This window comes from Melospiza melodia, chromosome 1 (genome assembly GCF_035770615.1).
Source record: "Melospiza melodia melodia isolate bMelMel2 chromosome 1, bMelMel2.pri, whole genome shotgun sequence".
In the NCBI taxonomy this organism is placed as follows: domain Eukaryota; kingdom Metazoa; phylum Chordata; class Aves; order Passeriformes; family Passerellidae; genus Melospiza; species Melospiza melodia.
In genome coordinates, this window is record NC_086194.1 from 101,424,826 (window position 1) to 101,445,850 (window position 21,025).

The following is a 21,025-nucleotide window of genomic DNA, read 5'->3' on the forward strand; positions in this document are numbered from 1 at the left end:
GACTGCAGTTCTAGTGCCATGATGAATCACATACAGAGGGTTTCGTTCAGTTTTCTACACCTGTAAGGTGTGCAAGCATAACTTCAGCTTTGGGAATCGGAAGTCTGATCCGTGCATATCACTAGTGGCAGTTTCCAAAGGCACTTCATATCCTGGTAAATGGACAGTTATCCTTTCTCAGGTTAAGTATTGCTTTTCAGCAGGGAACTGGAATTTAGTTAACCAGATGTATCACTTCTAATTCCATAGACTTCAGATTAATGAGTGAAAGGAATCTAAAGGGGCTTAGAGGAGAAAAAATTGTGTATACAAGCAGTTAGATATTTTCAGGTTCTTACAGGGGGCACTAGTGAGTACATTGGTATAGTAATTAATTTCAGAATGTCATCTAGCTGTTAATGAGAAGTTACCCATTACATGCTCTTTCCCGTATTACAAATACTTGATTTAAAAGAAAAAGGGAACTTTGGTTTCAATTATACATTTTTCTTTATTTGTCTCTAAAACTCTCAGTTCAGGGGAAAAGGAGGAGCAACAAAAATATCAGCTTTCACTTGCCCCATTTAGATTAAACACTTTGTCCTTTATGCTGCTTCTCAAATCTGTATTTAATTTTTCATTCTTCCTGACCTAGAAGAGTTAGACTATAAACACCAAAGATCACTTCTTTCTGCTTAGATGGTGGCTTTTTTTCTGGCTGGGGGACAGGTTGTTTTGTTGTGTCATAAGCTGCTGTATATGGATGTGCTGTGATGGCACAGCTGTAGATTAATTGAGGATCATGCTGATAAATCACACAGCATGGAGTTCTGGCTATAGGACATAATGTTTTCAGAGAAATTAAAAAGAAGAATTACTCCTAAGACTGCATCTCTTTCAGTTTGGTAATGTTGTGATAATAGACCTGTACTCCTAACTGACATCCACTTGATAACATTGTTTTGGGAGAGAGAATTATAGGAAGCAAGCAGGGAACAAATCTTCAGTACAAAGTAAATTGAGCAGAAAATACCTTAGTAATCTGCATAAAGAGTAACAAATCACCTCAAAGCAATACAAAGTCATAATCTCATTTCATTTGTCAGATCCAGGTTCACTCATATAGTCCTACCTGTGTTATGGTCTTGCATATATGTTTTAGGTGATTTTTTTTTCTTCTATGAGAAAGGATTTTCTATTTTATTTCCTTCCTATTAAAAATTTGGCAGAGGAATAACAAAATGCGTTGTTTTCAACTTCAGCAGTATCCTGTGGACAGGAGTGGAGAGGGAGGGGCCAGAGTTTAAAACCCTATAGAATCACTGAAATCTGAAAGCAATACCCACCCCCCCCCCTTCCTTATAGTGCAGAAGCATCTTCCAAATAAAACAGTTGTAGTTTCAAAGTACTGAACCCATGATTGGGTTCTGTAGAGGAATTGCACCTATATGAATACAGACAAGATTTTACCGCTCGGAATAGAAACATTTTAGAATGGTTAGTATCCATGACTTCTTTCCTGTGTCCCATGAGCAGGATACCTCCAGAGACTTTTATTTTATTCCATATATTTTCTTCTATTCTCCTTTTTTCATAGAAGAATGACTTGTAACATGTCTGAGCATTTCTCAGGTGCCCCTTGACTTTTGCCACCTGTTGAGGGAGAGCTGTGATTATAAAATCTTGCTCAGGGGAGTACATACTCTGTAAATCTCATCTGCCACTTCTAAGAAATACAGTGTTTGTGCCAGAAACTGTAGGTGTATTTGTCATCTATTTACTGTACAGGTGTAATCTCTCTTTAAAGATTCATCACATTAGATTTAAGTGATGCAGGACACCCATTCTCATTTATATAATTCAGTGTTGCATAGAAATGCAAGGCTGTCATTCATGAAATAAAAATTCAATTCAAACACCTTTCATAAATTTCATTCTTGTAAATCTTTGCTGAACAAAAACACTGCTGTGCTTCAGGTAACTACCCAGTCATGTCTTTAAGATGACTAAATCTTTTGTTAGAGGATCATTCCTTCTGCATATTACATTTAAAGGCACTCTTAAAAATCACCAGCCCATTATTTTTTTTTTTACTCGGGCTGTACTCTGTCTCTTTTTTCTTAGTATAAGACTGGCTACTTTTAGAACTATCCCTTTGTCATAATTTAAGCAGTTCACATGTGGTTTTTTCTGAGTACAAGTATACAAATAGAGTAGTTTTTATTTAAATGTATTCAACAACTTTTAAACTATCATTTGCAGAAGTTAGGTTAATGTTTAGGGTGAACATACCACGTGGTCTGGCACTGGAACACAAATGTGATTACCTTAATAACAAAACAACTGTCTATTCCAGAGTGGAAACTACTAATTAAAATAGCTGAAGCTTATTAGGGTGTTCTAAGAAATACCATTTAGTAGCCACTTGACTACTGAGGATTATAGTGCCCTAAATAAGGAAAACTCAAAATATGAAGGAGAAGATGTCCATGTGCTTGATGGCTGTAGCATGATGCAGTGCAATCTGTTAATCTGTATTGTGTCATACTATTTATATATATTTTTTATATATTAAGTGTGACTTCTATCTGAGTGTTCAGCTTTATGCTGGCCAGATGGACGGGAAACTTCAGAAATTTTAAGAGAATGTTCTTTTAGGAGTGAAAGCAGAGATTTAGTTGCAGTAGGCTCATTTATGTGCATCAGCGTGGTCTGTGTGGATTTGCTGTGATTGGGTCATTTTGTCCCACGCACAGAATGTGAAATCATGTATTACTGCAAAGAGGAGGAAAGTGATGTATAATGTCTCCTATATTGTGCCATTGCTCAGGGTTGAATTTTATCTCTAGTGAGGAAATTCCCATGATGAATTTTAGTATGTCAAATTCTGGAAGGGCAGTTGTTGATTTCTCTGTTTAAATGCTCGTGTAACAAATGAATTAAACTGCATGTTCTTCCTAAACTGAGGGATGGAGCTCAGAGAGAGAAGACACAATCTGAGAAAAGATCTTGGCAATAACGTTTTCAGCAGCCAAAGTTGGCATCTGATTATCACATTATGTGTACGCACCATTTTTTACGTGCAGAGCAGCATCACTGAAACATGGTAGAAGCTGAACCTGAGAATGAAAGTTGCATATATTACTGAGATTAAAATCTGGCAGATTTAAAATGCAGTCAGTTCCTGGAGGTGGAAAGGAGTGTTATATTTCTTAATACTGATAACTTGAAAAATGAGGCTTCTCCTCTGTTTGGTTGTAAACAAGGAAGTCGTTCCAGCCTTGAGCTGGAAATCTGAAATAATGAAAATATATAGTTGAAATTCTAATATCTGCATAAAACCCTGGTGTCCACTTATACTATGTGGATTTTAAAATTATGCTTTAACTATATGTGCTTTTGAGATGCAGGCAATATTACTGTGTTGGACACCCCGTAACTCTGGAACCTCCTGGTGGTAAATGACTGGAGGAAAGGATGTAGAATTGGAGAAGGTTGTGGGTGGGGGGATGTGAGATGGGGCACAGCCCTGAAGCCTGTGACAAACCCAGCTGTGGAAGAGGCTGCATTCAGGTTTGGACTTCAGGCTTCACTGAAGACTCATGAAGCACTGTTTCAAAATTAGCTTGGGCAGGAACTCACTCATCTCAGCCACTATATCTGTTGAATTGAAATACAGGTTTCTAAAATACAAATTCTGTCACCATTGCTGCTCACCGACTTACTTCATCTACCTGTTTCTGCATTAGCATTTGCTTAGAAGTACAAAAATCTTTATAGATTGCTTCATTCATAAAGTCATTTGCGTCCCTTGCCAACCCTGGTGGTACCAGGTGATTTCAGATTAACACCAGCTAATCACCTAATGAACCCATAAGTAAAATAATTAGTAGTAAAGAAATGCCAAGTCTAAATTTGCAATGAAGAAAATAATTCCATGATTTTCCATGCTGAGGTTTAGGCAGTGCCAGTTACACAACTTCCCCCAATAGAAGAAAAAAAAAAGGAACTAAGACACAGTGTGAGAGTGGGCAAACTGATGTGAAACAAGATGGACAAAAGCCTTCAAAGTGCCCAGGTAACAGCTGTAATGTGAAGAGAGGAATAGCTCAGAAACCAAGGAAGCAGTATTTGCAGTGTTTTCTTTGACTGACCCTTCCTGCATTATAGAATAAACGTCGGTTTCTAAGCAAAGGAGTGTTCAGCCTTACTGTTACAATTAGTGTTAGATCTAAAGAACACTCTTAGAAAATGGAACTGAAAGGACACCTCTGTGCAGTAGCAAGTTCAGTTCTTCAGTCTTCAAAAATTGTCCATTTTTCTGTTGAAAGACTCATTGAACACAATATACAGAGCACAAGTGATGTTTCCTTGATTTCTCTGAAACAAGGAATTCTTCTGCAAAAGAACGGCTTGCAGATATTGCAGAGGTGAGGAGATGATTGGTTGGAGTGTACACTCACTTTGAGTGTGTTCATGACCTTCATTAGGATTAGTACTTTACAGCTGCCAGCAATGGCAATGTGCCTATTAAATAATTCAGAGAGGCCCTGAGTATTTCCCATAGCAGTGAGGGTGTAGCAGCTAAACAGACACCTGTGGTTTTTAAGATGGGATGGAAAAGTGAGAAAAATATAAATCTCCTGTGATGGTATCTGGTAGACAGGGATGTTGCCTTGATAAAAAGACTTCCTCCTCACCATGTCATGAAAATATCCGATGATTAAAATATTACTGAATACCTACTTGCACCAGCTTGTAGACATGCTAATTACAAGTAGGTGTGACAGCTAGGTGTAACCAGTACTTGAGGAAATTATGACTAACATGTTTGTGGGTGGAAAAGAGGCCTTTTTTGCTATGCACCATCCTGTTCTGTGTTAATTTTTTTTAGTTTGCTTGCATTTCCCTTGTACATTGTGCTGTGTTCCCTTAAAAGATATCCTTGTGCAGCAGGGAGACCTGTTTGCCATGACCAGCTACTTAAAGCATGGAGCTGAGCATGGGGAAGCTGACTGAAGGGAAGGAGGTTGTATTTCCCCTGACTTACACAAAATAGAAGCATCTGGAGCCCACAGAAAGAATTAGGCAGAACAATCCTGGAAGCCCTAAAGGGCTGATGTGTTTGAAATCAAAGGCTGGCTGGCTGGTGAAGAGCCCATCTCATGAGGATGCAAAGGAAGATTTGCTCAAAAGTCCTTTTCATTTGTCCCTGGCTGAGAATTTTGATTGCAAGAAAAACTAGATAGGACAAAATAAAGAGTGCAGTAAAGTGAGGAAGGAACAAATGGAAAACAAGAGAAATAGAAAGCTGTAGGAGTTTTCACAGTGGTTTTTTCTGGTTTGAGTATGAGAAGTCACATAGCAAAGATGTCAGCCTCCAGAGAACTCCTGTGGTATTTAGTATTTGCAGAAGGTCCTAAATATTTTAAATCTAAACTGAAGCCTTGTATCTTGAAATCCTGTAGTATTTGCTTTTTTGTTTTGTTTTGTTCTGTTCTTACTTTGCATGTCTGAAGTACAAAATTGCATGTGCATCTGTATTTTGAGCAGAAGATATGATAGTGTCTGTATCAAATCTTGACCGCATTAGAGGTAGTTGCTAATACCAAGCACAGGGAAGGATTTTTACCCTCTTTCAGTAAATATTTTCAGTTTCCCTCAACCATGTATTTCTCTAAAATTTTATACTTCCGATGTGGAAAAATGCTTCTAAAAGTAACATCTAAGCAATTTATTATCAGTATTATTTATTATTTTTATATGTAATACCGTGCACTTTGAGCAGTATTAAAATTGAATGTTTGTGCTTGTTCCTTTGGATTGCCAGTTAGCTATTAGCTTGATTAACATCTATTTTCTTAAACTTCTATGCCAAAAAGGCTGGTATATGCCTTAAAACACTAATTTCAGCATTTTGAATTAAAGTGTTTGTGTGTCCCAAGCTTGATGAGTTTTTTTTCATAATTCACAGAGAAGGCACTTGTTATTTTTATGGTATATTAGATGAGAAAAGGATCTCCTTTATAAATCTTCTTATACATTTGGTATCAACAGAATGCACTGCATTTATGTAGTTTATGAACTCATGGTGGGATGGTGGACATACTTTGTCCTGAAAAGATATCTCACTGGGATCCAATTTTCAACTTTCATGAAAGGATATAAATCAACTGCAATTGCAAATCAGTGAAGAAAACAAATAAAGGGAGAAAACAAAGAAAGTAATTTTGAAATCTCCATGGAAGAAACTAGGAGAATGTTAGCACAGGAATTGAATGTCTAATATCAAATAATAAGAAGAAAAAATTACAAGGTAATACCTGCAAATCAGACAGCAGCATCCGTGAGGTAATTTTCAGCAAGCAGGTGTAGCAAGATAATTCTCATTAATGAGTTTATAATTGCTGAAGGTCTGATCATTCTTATGTTAACTTGGCAAAATGTCCTTTGGCTTCTAGAAAGTCTGAACTTTTTGGCAGTTCATATGCAAACTTGGTCTCCCTAAGATACTCAGGTATGGTACAATAGTATCCCTGCCTAGATCAAGGTGTTCCTGCTTTTTACATTAGTGGTTCCTAACATCTGCCACAGATGTGAGAAGAACATTCAAAAGCTGAAAGTTAGCTTCTGAGTATCACATTATGAGCATATTTAGTGATACACCTAAATTTTCAGCATTAATATTAAAGTTGTGATATTTAAATTATAAAGACTGGCTTTTCTATATGCTGTTTCTGCAATCAAGAGAACAATAATTAGGGCATATATCAGGTCTTCAGAGGGTTTTCATTATATTTAACAGGGGCTTTTCTTTCTCTTTGACAGAATTTGTAAGAACATACTAAATGCCTGTGTGGTACCCCAGATACTCTATTTACTAGGTATGTGATTTTGGTTGGAGTAGTGAGGGGCCGAGATGATACAGTATCTTTTAGGTATTAATGGCATGACAAATTAAAGCAAGATCTTAAATGTTTAGGGGACAAACTGAGATCACTGAGACTGTAGTGCTTGATTTGCAGTGTGAGATGCTCACTTGGAAAATTCTCATTTCAGAAATTCTCAGTAAAACCCTTTTCTCAATCCAAAATTAAAATTTTCCTTTTCAAGGACAGTTCTTACATTGAAGTTTAATTATTGATAATATATAGAGATTTATTGGCCTCCAACTGAGCATGTCATTTTTTGTGCTGGTTCTTTGCTGGCTGCAGCACAGAGTGTGTGCTGTGGCTTTCCCTCCAGCATGAGCCAGCCTCAGCTGCAGGCCAGGGACAGTGCAAGCCCTTCCTGTGTGTCTGGAGTGGGACCCTTGGGAGGGGAGTCAGGTCCCAGTCACCCTCTCCTTGTGTCTCTGCAAGGCCACTGTGCTGAGCAGGAGCTGTGGCAAGGCCAACCAGTGCAAAAGGAGCAAGCAGAGCTTCAGAAACTTACCTGACATCAGAATCCACTGAATTTCCAGGTAAATGCCTAAAAAGTGAGGAGAGCAGTCACTATTGAAAGAAGTGTTTTCACTTAAGTAAGACACAATAGAGGATAAATAAGGTTTCGAGTTCTTCTGCTTATTTGATTTTAATCTTGATCTCCCTTGTGAACTTTGGGACTTTGAAGATCAGAGGAAGGTCTAGTTTTGTGGACACCTTTTCCTTCAAGCTTCACAAAACTAAACCTGCTTCTTCACAGTGTGGTTATGAGTTTTGATTTTACCTTTATATAGAGGCAGAATAGGGTCAGCGGTAGGCACAAGGAAACAACATGGTTTGACCATGATTCTGCTTCAGCCAGGCCAGATCTCAAGCTGGTGGGAGAGGGAAAGACAGCCCATTTCTCCAGAAACATTCTGTTGCAATTCCTTTTTGTTCCTCTCTTCCCTTGCTGGGGCAAACCCCCTGTCCTTGTCAGCTCACCTAAACTGACCTGGTTCTGGTCAAGGTGTAGCTGACTTGGATTTGACAGGACACTCAAATGCAAAAGTTAGAGAAAGGGCTGTCTTCAATTGACAAACAGGTTAAAAGGTTGCCTGACCATCTGCAAATGTTCCTGGTATGTGAATGCTTTCTGGTTCAGTCCAGGTGTTTGCCTTCTGGATGCCCTGTGCTCAGAGGAGATTTACTGTGCTGGGTGAGGAAATCAACTTCTAAATCTGTTTTGTTAGACATAATCACTCTGGCTTTGCTGTTTGAATAGCTAAATAGATGGGAGCCCTCAATAGTTTGCCACAGCCTGAAAGAGCCGCAGTTCACTCAGTAGGTTTGGCTGCCAAAGGGTTTTGTTTAGGCAAGGGAAGTATATTGGTAGAAGATAACTTTTTTCAGTTTTACATACACTTATTTTTGTAAAAATGTCTGCTAAAGCATAACCTATGCGCAGTCAATGACCGTGGATGTAGTCAAGTTAGATGTAGAAGTTTTTCTAATGTGTAGTTGTTTGGGTTTTTTGTTTTTCTTTTAATTGATCTGGGTAACACAGTTAAAATAAACACAATTGTGGATGTTTTAAGTCATAGATTTGTCTGATTCTCATATTTTGAATATGGCATTTCTGTGTTCATAGTGATAAAATTCAAAAGGAGGTAGCAGTCTGCTAGGAAGGTAATTTGAGAAATGAATCAGAGTGACTTGATAAGCTTGTAGGTGTTAGGATGACAGCCAGTTTCAGTTTATATAAATACTTATTTTGATAACAAGACAAAGGAGAAAATACAAAGAAAACTTTTCAAATAATTTAAAAACAAACAGGATTTTCATTGAACTGTCTTGCAAAGAAGATGAAGGAAATACAGTGGAGTATTTTGCAAAGCAATAAACATTACGATGAAGTTCTTGTTTTCTGCAGTATTGGTGTAGAGTTTTTTGCAATTCCCCACACAATTTGTCAAAAGGTAGTAGCATATTCTATGGAATGACAGTGCTTAAGAGTATGCTATGTCAGTATGCAATTACATTTTCTCTTTTTCACTTGAAAATATTTCTAGTATTTTCTCTAACTTGTTTTATTACTCTTTTTTCTCACAAGGCGCCTGATTTTGGTTTTGAACTCTGTATTTTCTGTTAAAATGTGATGTTTGTCTTTCTAACACTGAATTTAGCATGATTTGTGCATGGTGTGTATAAATATGGTGATACTGTTAATGTATTTGAACTGATGCAGTTTTATGAAAAGGTCTGTGTGTCTTAATTACTCATTTTTTAAAGAAGTATGTATATATATACAGACTAGTAATTAAACCAAAACAATACATGTAAAATGTTACTATATATGTGAGTAAATGTGATTATAGAATCAAAGAGTGGTTTGGGTTGGAAGGCACCTTTATGGTCATCCAGTTTCAGCCCCCTGCAATGAGCAGGGACTCTTTCAACTAGATCAGGTTGCTCAAGCTCCATCTAACCTGACCTTGAGCACTTCCAAGGATGGGGTAATAGATAAGTGGGTGATCCCACTTTCTTATGTTTGGAATGAAGTTACAATACTTGCTATTGTAAAATTAAATACTTTTGGACCATAAGAAAAAAAATTAACATAAGTAAAAAAATTCAACATAAATTTAAAATTTTCAGGTGTTGTAATTTTGATAAGTACAAGGTCATACAAAACCATGTTAATTGTATTTAAAGCTCATTGTATTTCGTTTGCTGACACTTTGAGATAAAATGCTTACAATCCCTTTCATGAACATATAATGCATTAAATATTTATTTTAAAACGTGCATGCCAATGAAAAATGGTTGGAATATCTGTTATAAAAACCTGTCTCTTCAGCATGTGGTTTTGTCTGCAGTTTAGCATATGAATTTGACCCAGCTAAAAACAGCCCTGGACTCAGGCCACTCCTTTTGGCAAAAGAATTCTTGTTGTTTTGGGACAGGAAGAAATGGCAACCACCATGAGTTCATGTGCCACTTCAAACAGTCCAAATTTTCTTCTGAGCAGAGCCAGCATTTAATTTGTATCTGTCTCCATGCCAAAGATCGTGTGGGTATTGGTCCTCTTGCCCTTACAGTGATAATCCATTTGCCATTAACTGGACTTTGGTTCAAAAATACTGCATGTTTAATCCAGTGGACTGCTACCCAGTGCTGTAACAGAAAGATAATGGGCTACAAGAGAGATTAATAAGATTTTTGAGTCGCAAAAGCATTAAGCCAGTTTAAAGCTATTGGTTAAGCTGCTCAGAACTGGTAATGCATTAATCTTGAGCTGTGGTGTATGAGCGCAGCCGCTGCTGGTGTGCATTAAGACATCTACATGGTCACCTTGTGCTTAGCTCTTTTTCAGACTGAGTTAGCAATAACACTCTCCTAAGTCTTAAGGTGAATTTCCAGGAGATGGGTTAACAAAGCATAAGCAGTGAATCTCAGTAGCAGGTGTCTGGTTTTACCTGCTTTATGGATACCAGGGCTACAAATTCAGGATGGCTGGGTATTTCTTCTGCTGGAGAGCCATCTGTCTCATTTTGGACTCTTGAGCCTGCTTTGATCTTCCTCCTGTTGGTGGATCTGACTGACTTCCACCCCTGTAAGGACTGCAAAAGCCTCACTCAGTGGTGGTTGTGAACTTTAGCTTGAATATTCGTGCCCATGCTGCTTCTGTACTTCATTTCATGTTAGTGCAGTTAGAACCCTGGGTGAAAATGCCTCTCCAATTTGTTTAATTGGAATTAAGGTCTTCTAGTCCAGAACTGGCATGCCATTTAGAAATTTGTTTGATGTTTATTTCCTTCTAAGGTTTGGAAAATGACAATGTTGCTTGTTTCTTTTTGTTTGTTTTTTTTCTCATTCTTTTTGAACCCTCGTTTTATATGTGTGTGTTTTTTTTTTCCTCTGCCTAGACCTGGTTAACCATTTCTGTGAACAGGTCCTCAATTTTTTACTTTGTCCCTACTTTCCTGTCGTAGCCCCATCTTCCCCTGGTGTCGACTCCGTACCCTTACAGCGCACAGGCAGCCAGCACGGCACACAGAACGCAACCGCGACCTTCCAGAGGGCCAGCTATGCGGCCGGCCCCGCCTCCAATTACGCAGACCCCTACCGACAGCTGCAGTATTGTCCTTCTGTTGAATCACCATACAGCAAATCTGGGCCAGCCATCCCACCCGAAGGGACCTTGGCTAGGTCACCTTCCATTGATAGCATTCAGAAAGACCCCAGGTGGGTGAAACCTTCTTCATTGTCTTTTATTTATTTCCCGCTCGCGCTGAGGGTTGTAGTGGCGGTTTGCTTTGCGTGTTTCTGCTGTTGGATGTAAAAGAAACACCCGTGGTGGTACACTAAAGACTTTGGTTGCATGTCAGCATTGCCCTGATGCTTCACCTTGGAAAGCTCTCATGAGCAATGAAATGATAGGTGTGGTCCTGAATGTGTGTGTGTTTAGCCTGCTTTCAGTAGTGCCACCCCTCAAAAGCTTAAGAAAAGTAATTTTCTCTGGAAATGGGAGGAGTGGAGTGACTGTTGGCTCTGTAGCCATTGTGGATTGAATTTTCAAGTTGCTTCTTGGGCAGAAGTTGTTGCAGTTCTTGGTTTGTCTACATGTCATGTTTAAAATGCTGCGGAAAAGGATATTTGGGTGTTGCGAGTGAGACTGAGCAATGTGAAAACAACATGTAACCAGGGTTGTCTTTCATCCCATGTGTTGTACAGGCTTGCAGTGCCAGTATGTGGTAATAGAATGTATGATTACAGTTTTGCAGAAATGGTTATTGCTGTGCATGCCTTTCAAATATTTAGCACAATTTTTAATGTTGCTGATGACCATCCTAATCTACTTAGGGAAGGTGCAAGGAGGAAACTTAACAGCCCAAGCAGGCACATAGATTAGAGAGAGACTTTTCTGGGAAATTATTTGACTTCTATGATAACAGCAACAGAAGTGCTAGCTGGAATCCTCAATGCACTTTGTGATTCTGTTCTGTTTTCTGAGGGAAAAGAAACAATTCCCTTTAGTAACTTGACTTTGAACTTGTTGAAAGTGTTAGTTTATACCAATGTTTTTCTTTGGCAGATGGTGTGATTTATTTGTTTGTTGTAATGTGTAACTTAATAATAGGAGAGTCCAAAAATTTGCCTGCAACAAAAATGCTGGAGGTTTTTAAGTAACAATTTGAAGAAACTTCTTTCCCAAAATCTAAAACATAAATTCATAAACTGATTATTTACTTGTTTAGCAGTATAGCAATTCTTTTTCTCTCTCCACCCAGGAACAGAACAGCAGATAACATTTTGCAGCACATCAGAAACATCACTGCTTGCAGGGTTTTACTTGTTGAGAACACTTCTGTCTTCAAGCTTTTTTTTTTCCCTCTTAGCTTTAACTGGAGAAATTTGAAAAAAAATTGTATTTAATTCCTTCCTTTCTTCCCCCTGTGCCAAAGGAAACATTAGTAACAAGAGGGGAAAGGTATTTTTCTGAAATGATGGTATTATATTTCTATTCCAGAATACAAGAGCCCATGTATAAAAAAGAGCTTTGCTTTGTAATTGTGTTATGTTGAAAGTTAAGGAAACTTACATTAGGAGTGCACTAGACCAGATGAGAAATGACTGTAATCTGGATGAAATGTTCTCAGGAGAAGCATGATGGTGTTGAAAATGCTATTCCCTCTAAACAGGAAAGACGTACTTACAATATCTCTACAGGTCTTAGATATAATCTTTCTAAGAAAAGGTTATTTTTGTTCAATTCCTTTGCTATCACTTTGTAACTGTTAATGTATAGAATATGTGCTAGTATTTTTCATTTGCTTCTTTTTTGGCTCTTCCTTGTCGTGCCATTTGTACATTCATGAGTATTGATTTCTGGAGGTAAAATAGGAGCGAGGAAGCATCTAAGTATAAAATGAACTTCATAAACCCTTTAGAGGGGATCATTAAATATTATTACTGATTACTGTTAGATGGGTTGGAAATTTGTACAAACCTTTTGTAAATGGGTTTGCATTACTCTTGATTTCATTTATTTGATCCGTAGGCAGTGTGTGGTATATATTAGTATTTCTACCCTTGCGTGTTAGTTTGAATAATTCTGATAAAGAAATGTCAGAAACACGCTTGGTTATGTTATGCCTTAATCCCCAGAAGCCATACTCCACGGAGGCAGACTGACTTGTGAAACTCTCTGTGGCCCTACAGCAGTTGCTGATCATTCAGCTATTGGAAAGACATGGATCATTTGAAAGGAGTTGGGAAAAAAGTTACAAAAGCAATCAGAATGCTTTTAACATGTTGATTTATATGAATAGATTACAAAAATGCCAATGTATTACTAGTGTGGAAGTGATAAAATGAAAGACTTTCCAGATACTTCAAGAAATACTATGGAAGGATTGAAATGACTCTGGGTAGAATGTGGGAGATACAATCAGGAAAAGGAAGATGACCCAAATGCAATACAGGTTTTCAGTGGCTGTGTTGAGTTGTGCTGTGTGCCCCAGAGGGTTACCAGTTATGTCTTACACTGCAATAAAAAAGGACACAGGTTGGTCAGCAGCTGCACTTTGTCAGCTGATGAGTCACAAGTGTCCTTACAGACATGTTGCTGCTTTTGTTGGCTAGCGGTCAGAGTGTTTTATGACTGTCACAAGTTGTAGAGGGCAATAGTAGGCATTGTTTTCAGGCACCAAACCTACCTGTCCAACCAGAGGTCAAAAAAAATGCTCAGTGGCAGAGGAAAATCTGCAAGACAAAAGCACACTATCTGTAGGCTTTTGATTAGCCTATGTATCATTCAGCTCAAGATGAAAATGTAGATATCCAGAAGAGATAGTACTCAACCCTTATAAGCAATTAGCATTCCTAAAATTGAACATAATTTTCTGGAATCTTTAATTCAGGCAGAATTTCTGTCTGGAGGCCCAGAAAAATGGTTGGCAGACACTGATGTAATTGACATTTTTTTCCATTGTTTTCACCATGTAGTTTGTCTTACTGATACTCCTCATTTTAAATACGTGTTCTGAGCTGACATTTGGCACATGAAATTTTAGCTCAACATCTGTTCTGCATCATCCAGCTGTCATAAAATGCAGTTCAATGTTCATTAAGTTAAAGTTTAGGACAAAAATGTTAAAAAAAAAAAGGGTATTAAAATGTTTACAATCAAGTTTGTGGCAGGGGATAATTTTTAATTTTTGCAGGTAGACTGTTATCTCATAGGCGTTTATAGACAGGTAGTAAAAACTTTACACATCTATCCTGTTGGAGAGTGAGGCTTTACTGTTTGAAAAGGAAATAAGTCCCATATCACTGTCAGAAATAATACTGAAGTTCTGCAAATGGGAAATGGAAAAATTCATATCATTGCAGACCGATTTTTTAGAGCATTCTTTCATGTTTCCTTCATATAAAAAAAAAGAAAAGAAATATGTGCTAGGGCTGTGTTATCAACTGTTTCATGCCATAATTTCTTATATGAAGATATAGTGTAAGGAGGGAAATAGCACAATATCTGTTTTATAATTATTTAGTTTCTTCTGAACTGTGATTGAGAGAAGTCCTGAGTGTTTTAAGGTATCAGAAATACATGTTAATGTGATATTTACCAGCCTACTTTCATGAAGGAAGGTTAATCTTTCTCTTGGCACCAACAAGTTATCTGTGACTTGTGTATATTTATTGTTATTGTTATTATTTTATTATTATTTTATTCTTCAATTTTATCTTGTCTGTTTCTAAATTTTAGGAAAACTGGGGAATCCTAGAAATTTTGAGATCCAGTTGTCAATATGCGTGCCTTCCAGATTTAATTCCAAATTCCACACTTGCCAAATGTATATAAGTTAGTTAATTTTTGAAGTTTTAATCTAGTAAGAAACCGCATACGTGAACCACTGTGGCTAAGTTACACTTGCTACACGACAGATGAAAATAGAACATTTTCATCTCCTCCATTTAAATACATAGCAGTGAGGTTTTGTGATTGCAGTGGTTTTGCTGGTTTATGAACTCAAGCTGTGTGGTTTGATGTGTGCAGTCACCAGGTGTTCTTCATTGTTGTGTGACTTCCCACCTGTTTTTATTTACACACGTATAGACAGGTCATCTCCTGCAAAGAAGCTGGCAGAAAGCTGAGGTAACAGCAAGAATTGTGTGAAATACACTCCACCATGGATACCAAAGTGGTTTTCAGAGCTCACTGTCCCTTTTCATATTGCCTTGAATTATATTGATCTGTACTTAAAACTTTCCATTATGGCTTCACTTTCCATGTGCTTCAGAACCTTTAGAACTATTTATTCAGAAAAAGTGGGATAATTTGGAGAATTAAACTGTTAAAGGTACATTATTCATTATAGAACAGACTGCAATAATGATTTGGCTCTTGTCTAAAAAGAAAAAACAGCACATTATCATTAGAGAATCATGTTGCAACTTCAGAAGAAAAAAAGAAATAAACCCCAGTTATCTTGTGGCAGTCCTCACCTTTAGAACTGTCTGGGTGTAAGTCAGCACAGAGACAAAAGTTTCCAGGAGATGCAGGACTTAACTGTAATACTCTGAAACGTTTCTGGTCGGTTTTGCATTTTCAGAGTCAACTTCTCATTTCATTACCTCTGCTGACCTTAATTTCCTCCTAAGCAGAAAACAACAGTGCTGTCTATCTTCTAGACTTCTAAACTAGCTTTCTTTTCACTTATGAAAGGATATAAATTAGATCAGAACATTTTATGTGAACTGTAAGTTTCAAAACTCATCTTTTTTCTCTTTTTTTTTTTTTCCCAGAAATATATTTCATTTGCAAAATACAAGCTAGAGAGCATTCTTTTTCTGTAGGAAAAATGACAGAAGTAAAATAAACTCTAGTTTAATTTCTGTGCTCCCGTAAAACTGCTTATGAGATTAGCACACAGAGTTTGGAGCAAGGCCTGTTAAATGTTTCTGCAGGAGTCTTCTCCAAATACTTAATCTCACTCTGTTACAAGGATTGTCTCAATATTAATAGTGTTAGTCTGCTGTAAGTCTGAATAGCGGCCAGGCACTCTGAGAGTCTAAAGAATTAAGAAGATAACAGTGTAATCCTACATGGGTGGGACGTTGGCAATCTTGGTGGGAACATTTCTGGTAGGTTCTTTGGGAAGGGTTGTCACTTTCAGAAAGAAACTTCTGGTGAGATGGAAGGCATTGCTATGGCTGTGGTATAGCTCGTGGCAGCACTGTGCAACACTGCTGTTTTCAGGCCTGAGACATTGGCTGGAATTTTCAGAATCCCAAGGGACTGGTGGTGCCATCGGTGGGTTTCTGGCCTAACTCTCTAATGCAAGGTGTAGAAGATTGAAGTTCACATTCCCAGTCTGGATGAGACAGAACAGGGCTTGCAGATACTCTTCCTGCTTTTATGTGACACAAGGCATGATAGGCAGCTCTCCTTTTCTCTTAATTGGTCCTTCTTACCCTTATCTGAAATTAAGGGTAAAGGGGAAGATTTCTCCAGAGGTGGTGGTAGTAGGGCAGCCATGGGAAACACACTTTTAGTGAATCAGATAATATAAATTTTGGCAGTGTAGGCTTTATCTCCAGAAGCAAATGTTTCAACTTTCTAGGTCCTATGAACACCTTCAGTTTTTGGGGATTTTTTAATATCAGATTTACTCAGGCCAGGCCCCTTGTATTGGTAGAACAAACTGGACGGTGTTTGAGAGTGCTCATTTCATGGGTCTGTGTTTAAGTATTTCTTTCATACAGGAAGGAAATACCAGGTTTGCTTTCCCTACCCAGAAATCATACAGTCTCTCAGGATTTAATCTATACTTCTCCTCAGTATGACAAACTGACCCCAGAAGAATAAATTTGAAGAGTCTAAACAGCACAAAGATATGCCCAATTCAAGAATAGCAATGTGTCTGGAGCACATTGGAATTCTTCATAGAGATCTCTTCTACATGGAAGGTGGGAATTTTTACTTAGTGCACAAGTTAGTTTTTAAAAAGCATAACAGCTATGATAAAATAAACAGCAATCTGTTTTCCTTTCCTGATGAAGGTAATTAAGGATGAATCTTGCTTCCTTAAAATAGATGGGGATAGAATCCATAGACTGTCCTACAGTCTGTTAATTTGGGATTTTGGGACCTAGCTGGAAACCTTGTCTGGGAAAGATTTTCGCAGAGAATATTTAATTCCGCTTGAGCATGGCAAAATAAACAGGCACCTAACTTGTCCTTGCAAGTGTGAACTTATGGTGAGGGAAAGAATCGATATCCAAAACTTGTAAAATTTATTTTTGTTTGTATTTGAGCACATTGTGGTATGTGCTAACAGTTCCTGTCTTTCCACTGTTTACATTGATGTGGTTTATAAATGGCTGGGGAGGCGGGAGGCGTTGGGCACAGGTGGAACTATCTTACAGCACAGCAAATGCAGTTCTGTATGTACAGAATTATCCACCTGTATTTGCTATTTTTTTCTCACTGGAATTTGCCCTATATTATTTAGCAACTTTCTTTCTCTAGGATAAATGCTTGGTAGTAAAAAAAAACCAAAACAAACTGAACCAAAGAAACAACATTTTAAAACATCTCTTTTGAACTGTAATCTACAGGAATTAAGTGACTCTGCTTTTAGCTTATGAAGTACTTACTGCCCTCTTTCTCTCCTTTTTGACTGGTACCATTTTACTGACAGTGCAGGAGGCCACTCAGTAATGTTGCCATCCTGTCTTTCAAGAAATCCAATCCTATCATTAGAAAATCTGCTCTGTTGTGCTCACAGAACATCACACTTTCAGGGTATTGCAGTAAGATGGATGGTGCTGGTCCATGAATTTTGAATAATGAGTATGTCTAGGACAGCTTACAGTTCCTAACCTGTGAACAGAGTAGAAGAGGTTATGTATAACTATTTTATTTTTAGCAGCAGGGTATAATTTTGAGAGAGATGTCTCTTGTTTTGATCTGCAAGTTTTGCTCTTCCAGTCCTCTCCTTCTACCAGAAAGTAATTCCTTTCCATTATGCTGAAGGGAGAGAAGCAAAAGGCTCCTTAGGTGCTTGTGACCAAGGCAGGGTGTTCAGGAGGATGCTGACAGGAGAGCCAGTAGTGTGGTAAATGCACTTCTCATAGCTCAGGGGAGATAAGAATGATGTTTCCTTTTTGAAGTTTTGTTATTTCTAACCTCCCTTCCTCCCCAGTGCTGGACTGCCACTTGAAGAACAGCAACAAAGCACTTCCCTCTCTTTCTCTCTTCATCTGATGTGTATTTTAATGGCCTCATTCATCCAAGAAGGAGCCAGTGGACAGTGTACTTCATACCGTTCATAGCTCATTTCTGGTTTTTGCATGGCATTACTGAGCTTCTAATGGCAAATATATGTTTCAGTGCAGTTTTTGCCTTTGTTTGCCACACGTTTTGCTCAGCATCCTGTGGCTCATTTGCTAACTTTGACAGATGCAAAATCTGTGTGGTGCCTTTCTGTGATGACAGACTGTAAGAGCCAGGAAATGTTGTAAGTATATTTTCCAACCAGACATTAAAAACAAGGAGAAGAATCATACTTTCAGGCTTTACTGGGCTCATTGTAAGCTGTTATGATCTTCTGGCAAGATAAACCACATAAGAAGCTTCTCAGTAATAGCTCTTGAACAACTCATCAGCCAAATGGATAATAATGATCTTTTTTACAGAGACATTGAGAATAAGTTAAATTTTTAAGATGGATCAAAGGATAATAGTGCTTTTACTTTCATGGGAAATACAAAAATACAATGGGAGCAAGAAGAGGGAAATAGATGGAGATGATGAATGGGGGGAAATTTAAAGAAGTGATAGAAGGTCAGGATGCATAGTCTCATTTTTTTCATTAAAAAAAGCAATTGAAAGTCATCCTTGATCGTGAGATAAATTGCCATGCAGATTTCAGAACCTGGACCTCAGTGTCATATACCATAGCTATTTTATAAGCAGGAAACAAGAGCTAACATTGAGAGTTCTGAACATTCTTCAAGATAATAGTATCAAGTGTTTGCTAAAAAAATATCTCTAGTGTAGTGCAGAGCTAAAATGTTTGAAGGAAAAGAGTGATCAACAACTTTTATTAGCTTCTAGCAGAAATTATCTTTTATAAATTAAAAACTTTGATAACTTCAGCTCTATGTAGATTTAAAATTTTAGATGGTAATAGACCTATCTATCTCTGCTAGCTCACTCAAGATCACAGAAACTCAGAATATTCTGAGTCAGAAGAGGCCCATAAGGATCATCAAATGACCATAGAATGGTCCCTGCACAGGGAGTGATACCCTGGGCCTGAAAACATTGTACAAAGGCTTCTTGAGCTCTGTCAGACTTGGTGCTGTGACCTGTGGAGGTCCCTGTGGAGCCTGTTCCAGTGCCCAACCTCTGGATGAAGAACCTTCTCCTGATACCAAAACTAAATCTTCTCTGACACAACTCAGGCCATTCCCTCAGCTCCTGTCACTGGTTGCCACAGAGTAGAGATCAGTGTCTGCCCCTCTTCTTCCTGTCATGAAGAAGTTGTAACTGCAGTGAGGTCTCAGCTCAGTCTTTTCTTCTCCAGGCTGAAGAGACCAAGTGACCTCAGCCATTCCTCATTCAGCTTCCCCTCAAGGCCCTTCACCATCTTCATAGCCCTCTTTTGGGATCAGAGCCTGATGTGAAGTCCAGACTCCACCTTTTATTTCTCTGGTGCATCAGTGTTCCCTGGCAATCTCCACCAGCTTCACTTAGATTGTTCTTTCTCAGCCCACTCCAGTGCCCCACTGCAGGAGCTCAGTGAACAAGTGAGGTTCACAGAATCACCTCAGTTCTTAGCATTAGGCAAGCGGTTTCCTAGGAAGCAAAAGATACCAATGATCCCATAGAAAACTGCAGCCATTGTTGCCAGGGAAACTCCTAGTCTCTGGACTTAGTGTGAAATATTTGGAGTTTTTACTTGTTTGGTTTTGGTTGGTTAGTTTCTTTAAGCCACTGCAGTATCAGTGTGACCACTTGCTGCTTAGCTTGCCACTTACCATTAACAATTTGGGGGTCATGTTTTGTTTGTCTTCACTGTTTAATCAAGTAGAAGGATCTGGATACCTGAATAACTTCTGGATAGCTGAAGACCTGGAATGAAATGGTTGAGTATTCTTAGCCCAAAGGAGGGCTGAGAGTGAGATATCTAGGTTTCCTGAACATACCAAAGGTAAAAATGTGGAGAAGGAAGAGCTATGTAAACTCTGTCCCAAGACAAATAATTTATGTCAGGAAATGACCAAAAGCTATACAGGTTTAAGGAAAGTATTTTAATACAGCTTTTTACTCTTTAGAAATCGTTTGTAGTTAGCTTGATAATATTTTTATTTCATGTGAGGACATGATGTATTTATTTCATAGATTTCTTTTTGAAGAGGAGGGCTGATTTTTGGTTTTATTCTGTTTGATGCTATGTTTTTCTTTCTGAAAATAATTTCTTTCTGAACCTACCTGGATTTGAGCATCTTGAGTGTAAAAACTTGGTTTAAAGTTTGGGCCTAATAGCTGCAACTTAAGGAGAGAGAGAGAGAGAGAGAGAGAGAGAGAGAGAGAGAGAGAGTGTGTGTGTGTGTGTGTGTGTGTGTTGGTGAGAGGAATGAGTACAGACAACGCAGGTTTCTTAGTAAAAGCAATTCCATTACTTTCCCATTAGCCAGGGCTGTGTAACATTTCATTGTGACTCTCTCTCAGAATCTGTGCTGATCCATCAGCCTCACTTCCTCCAGCTCCTGTTGCTAGTGTGAAAAGTGGTCCCTTTTCTTCACCAGGAGATGGCTGCTAGGAGTCTAGGCCAAGGGTGAGTCTGGAGCAACCCAGAGGTGTTTGTTTTTCAGAGGTGTTGGTACTTTCCTGTTAGCTGTGGGATATTGCTGCCATGCCCATTCCAATTCAGAACCTGGAGCTGCAGATCTGAAGCAGGAGTTCCTTGCTTGCAGGGAGCCAGGGTGTCCAGGCCTGCTCACAACAGGGGCTTTGCTGCCTGTGAAGTTTACTGCAGATGAAGACACAAAATATTTGAACTGTTTTAGTCAGTTTTAATTCATGTCCAATGATTCACACAGAGAAGCAGCCTCTTTTTTTGGTG

General features: G+C 38.3%; 1 protein-coding gene across 4 annotated transcripts in view; it reads left to right on the forward strand.

Moving 5' to 3' along the window:
* The window catches only part of CTNND2 (catenin delta 2), a 640,896-nt gene that overhangs the window by 402,332 nt on the left and 217,539 nt on the right, over positions 1 to 21,025 (forward strand). For all 4 annotated transcript variants that reach the window (XM_063162733.1, XM_063162752.1, XM_063162763.1 and 1 more), the window contains exon 9: positions 10,877 to 11,129. In XM_063162733.1, coding sequence (XP_063018803.1) covers positions 10,877 to 11,129 — 253 coding nt within the window. The remainder of the gene's footprint in view (positions 1 to 10,876; positions 11,130 to 21,025) is intronic.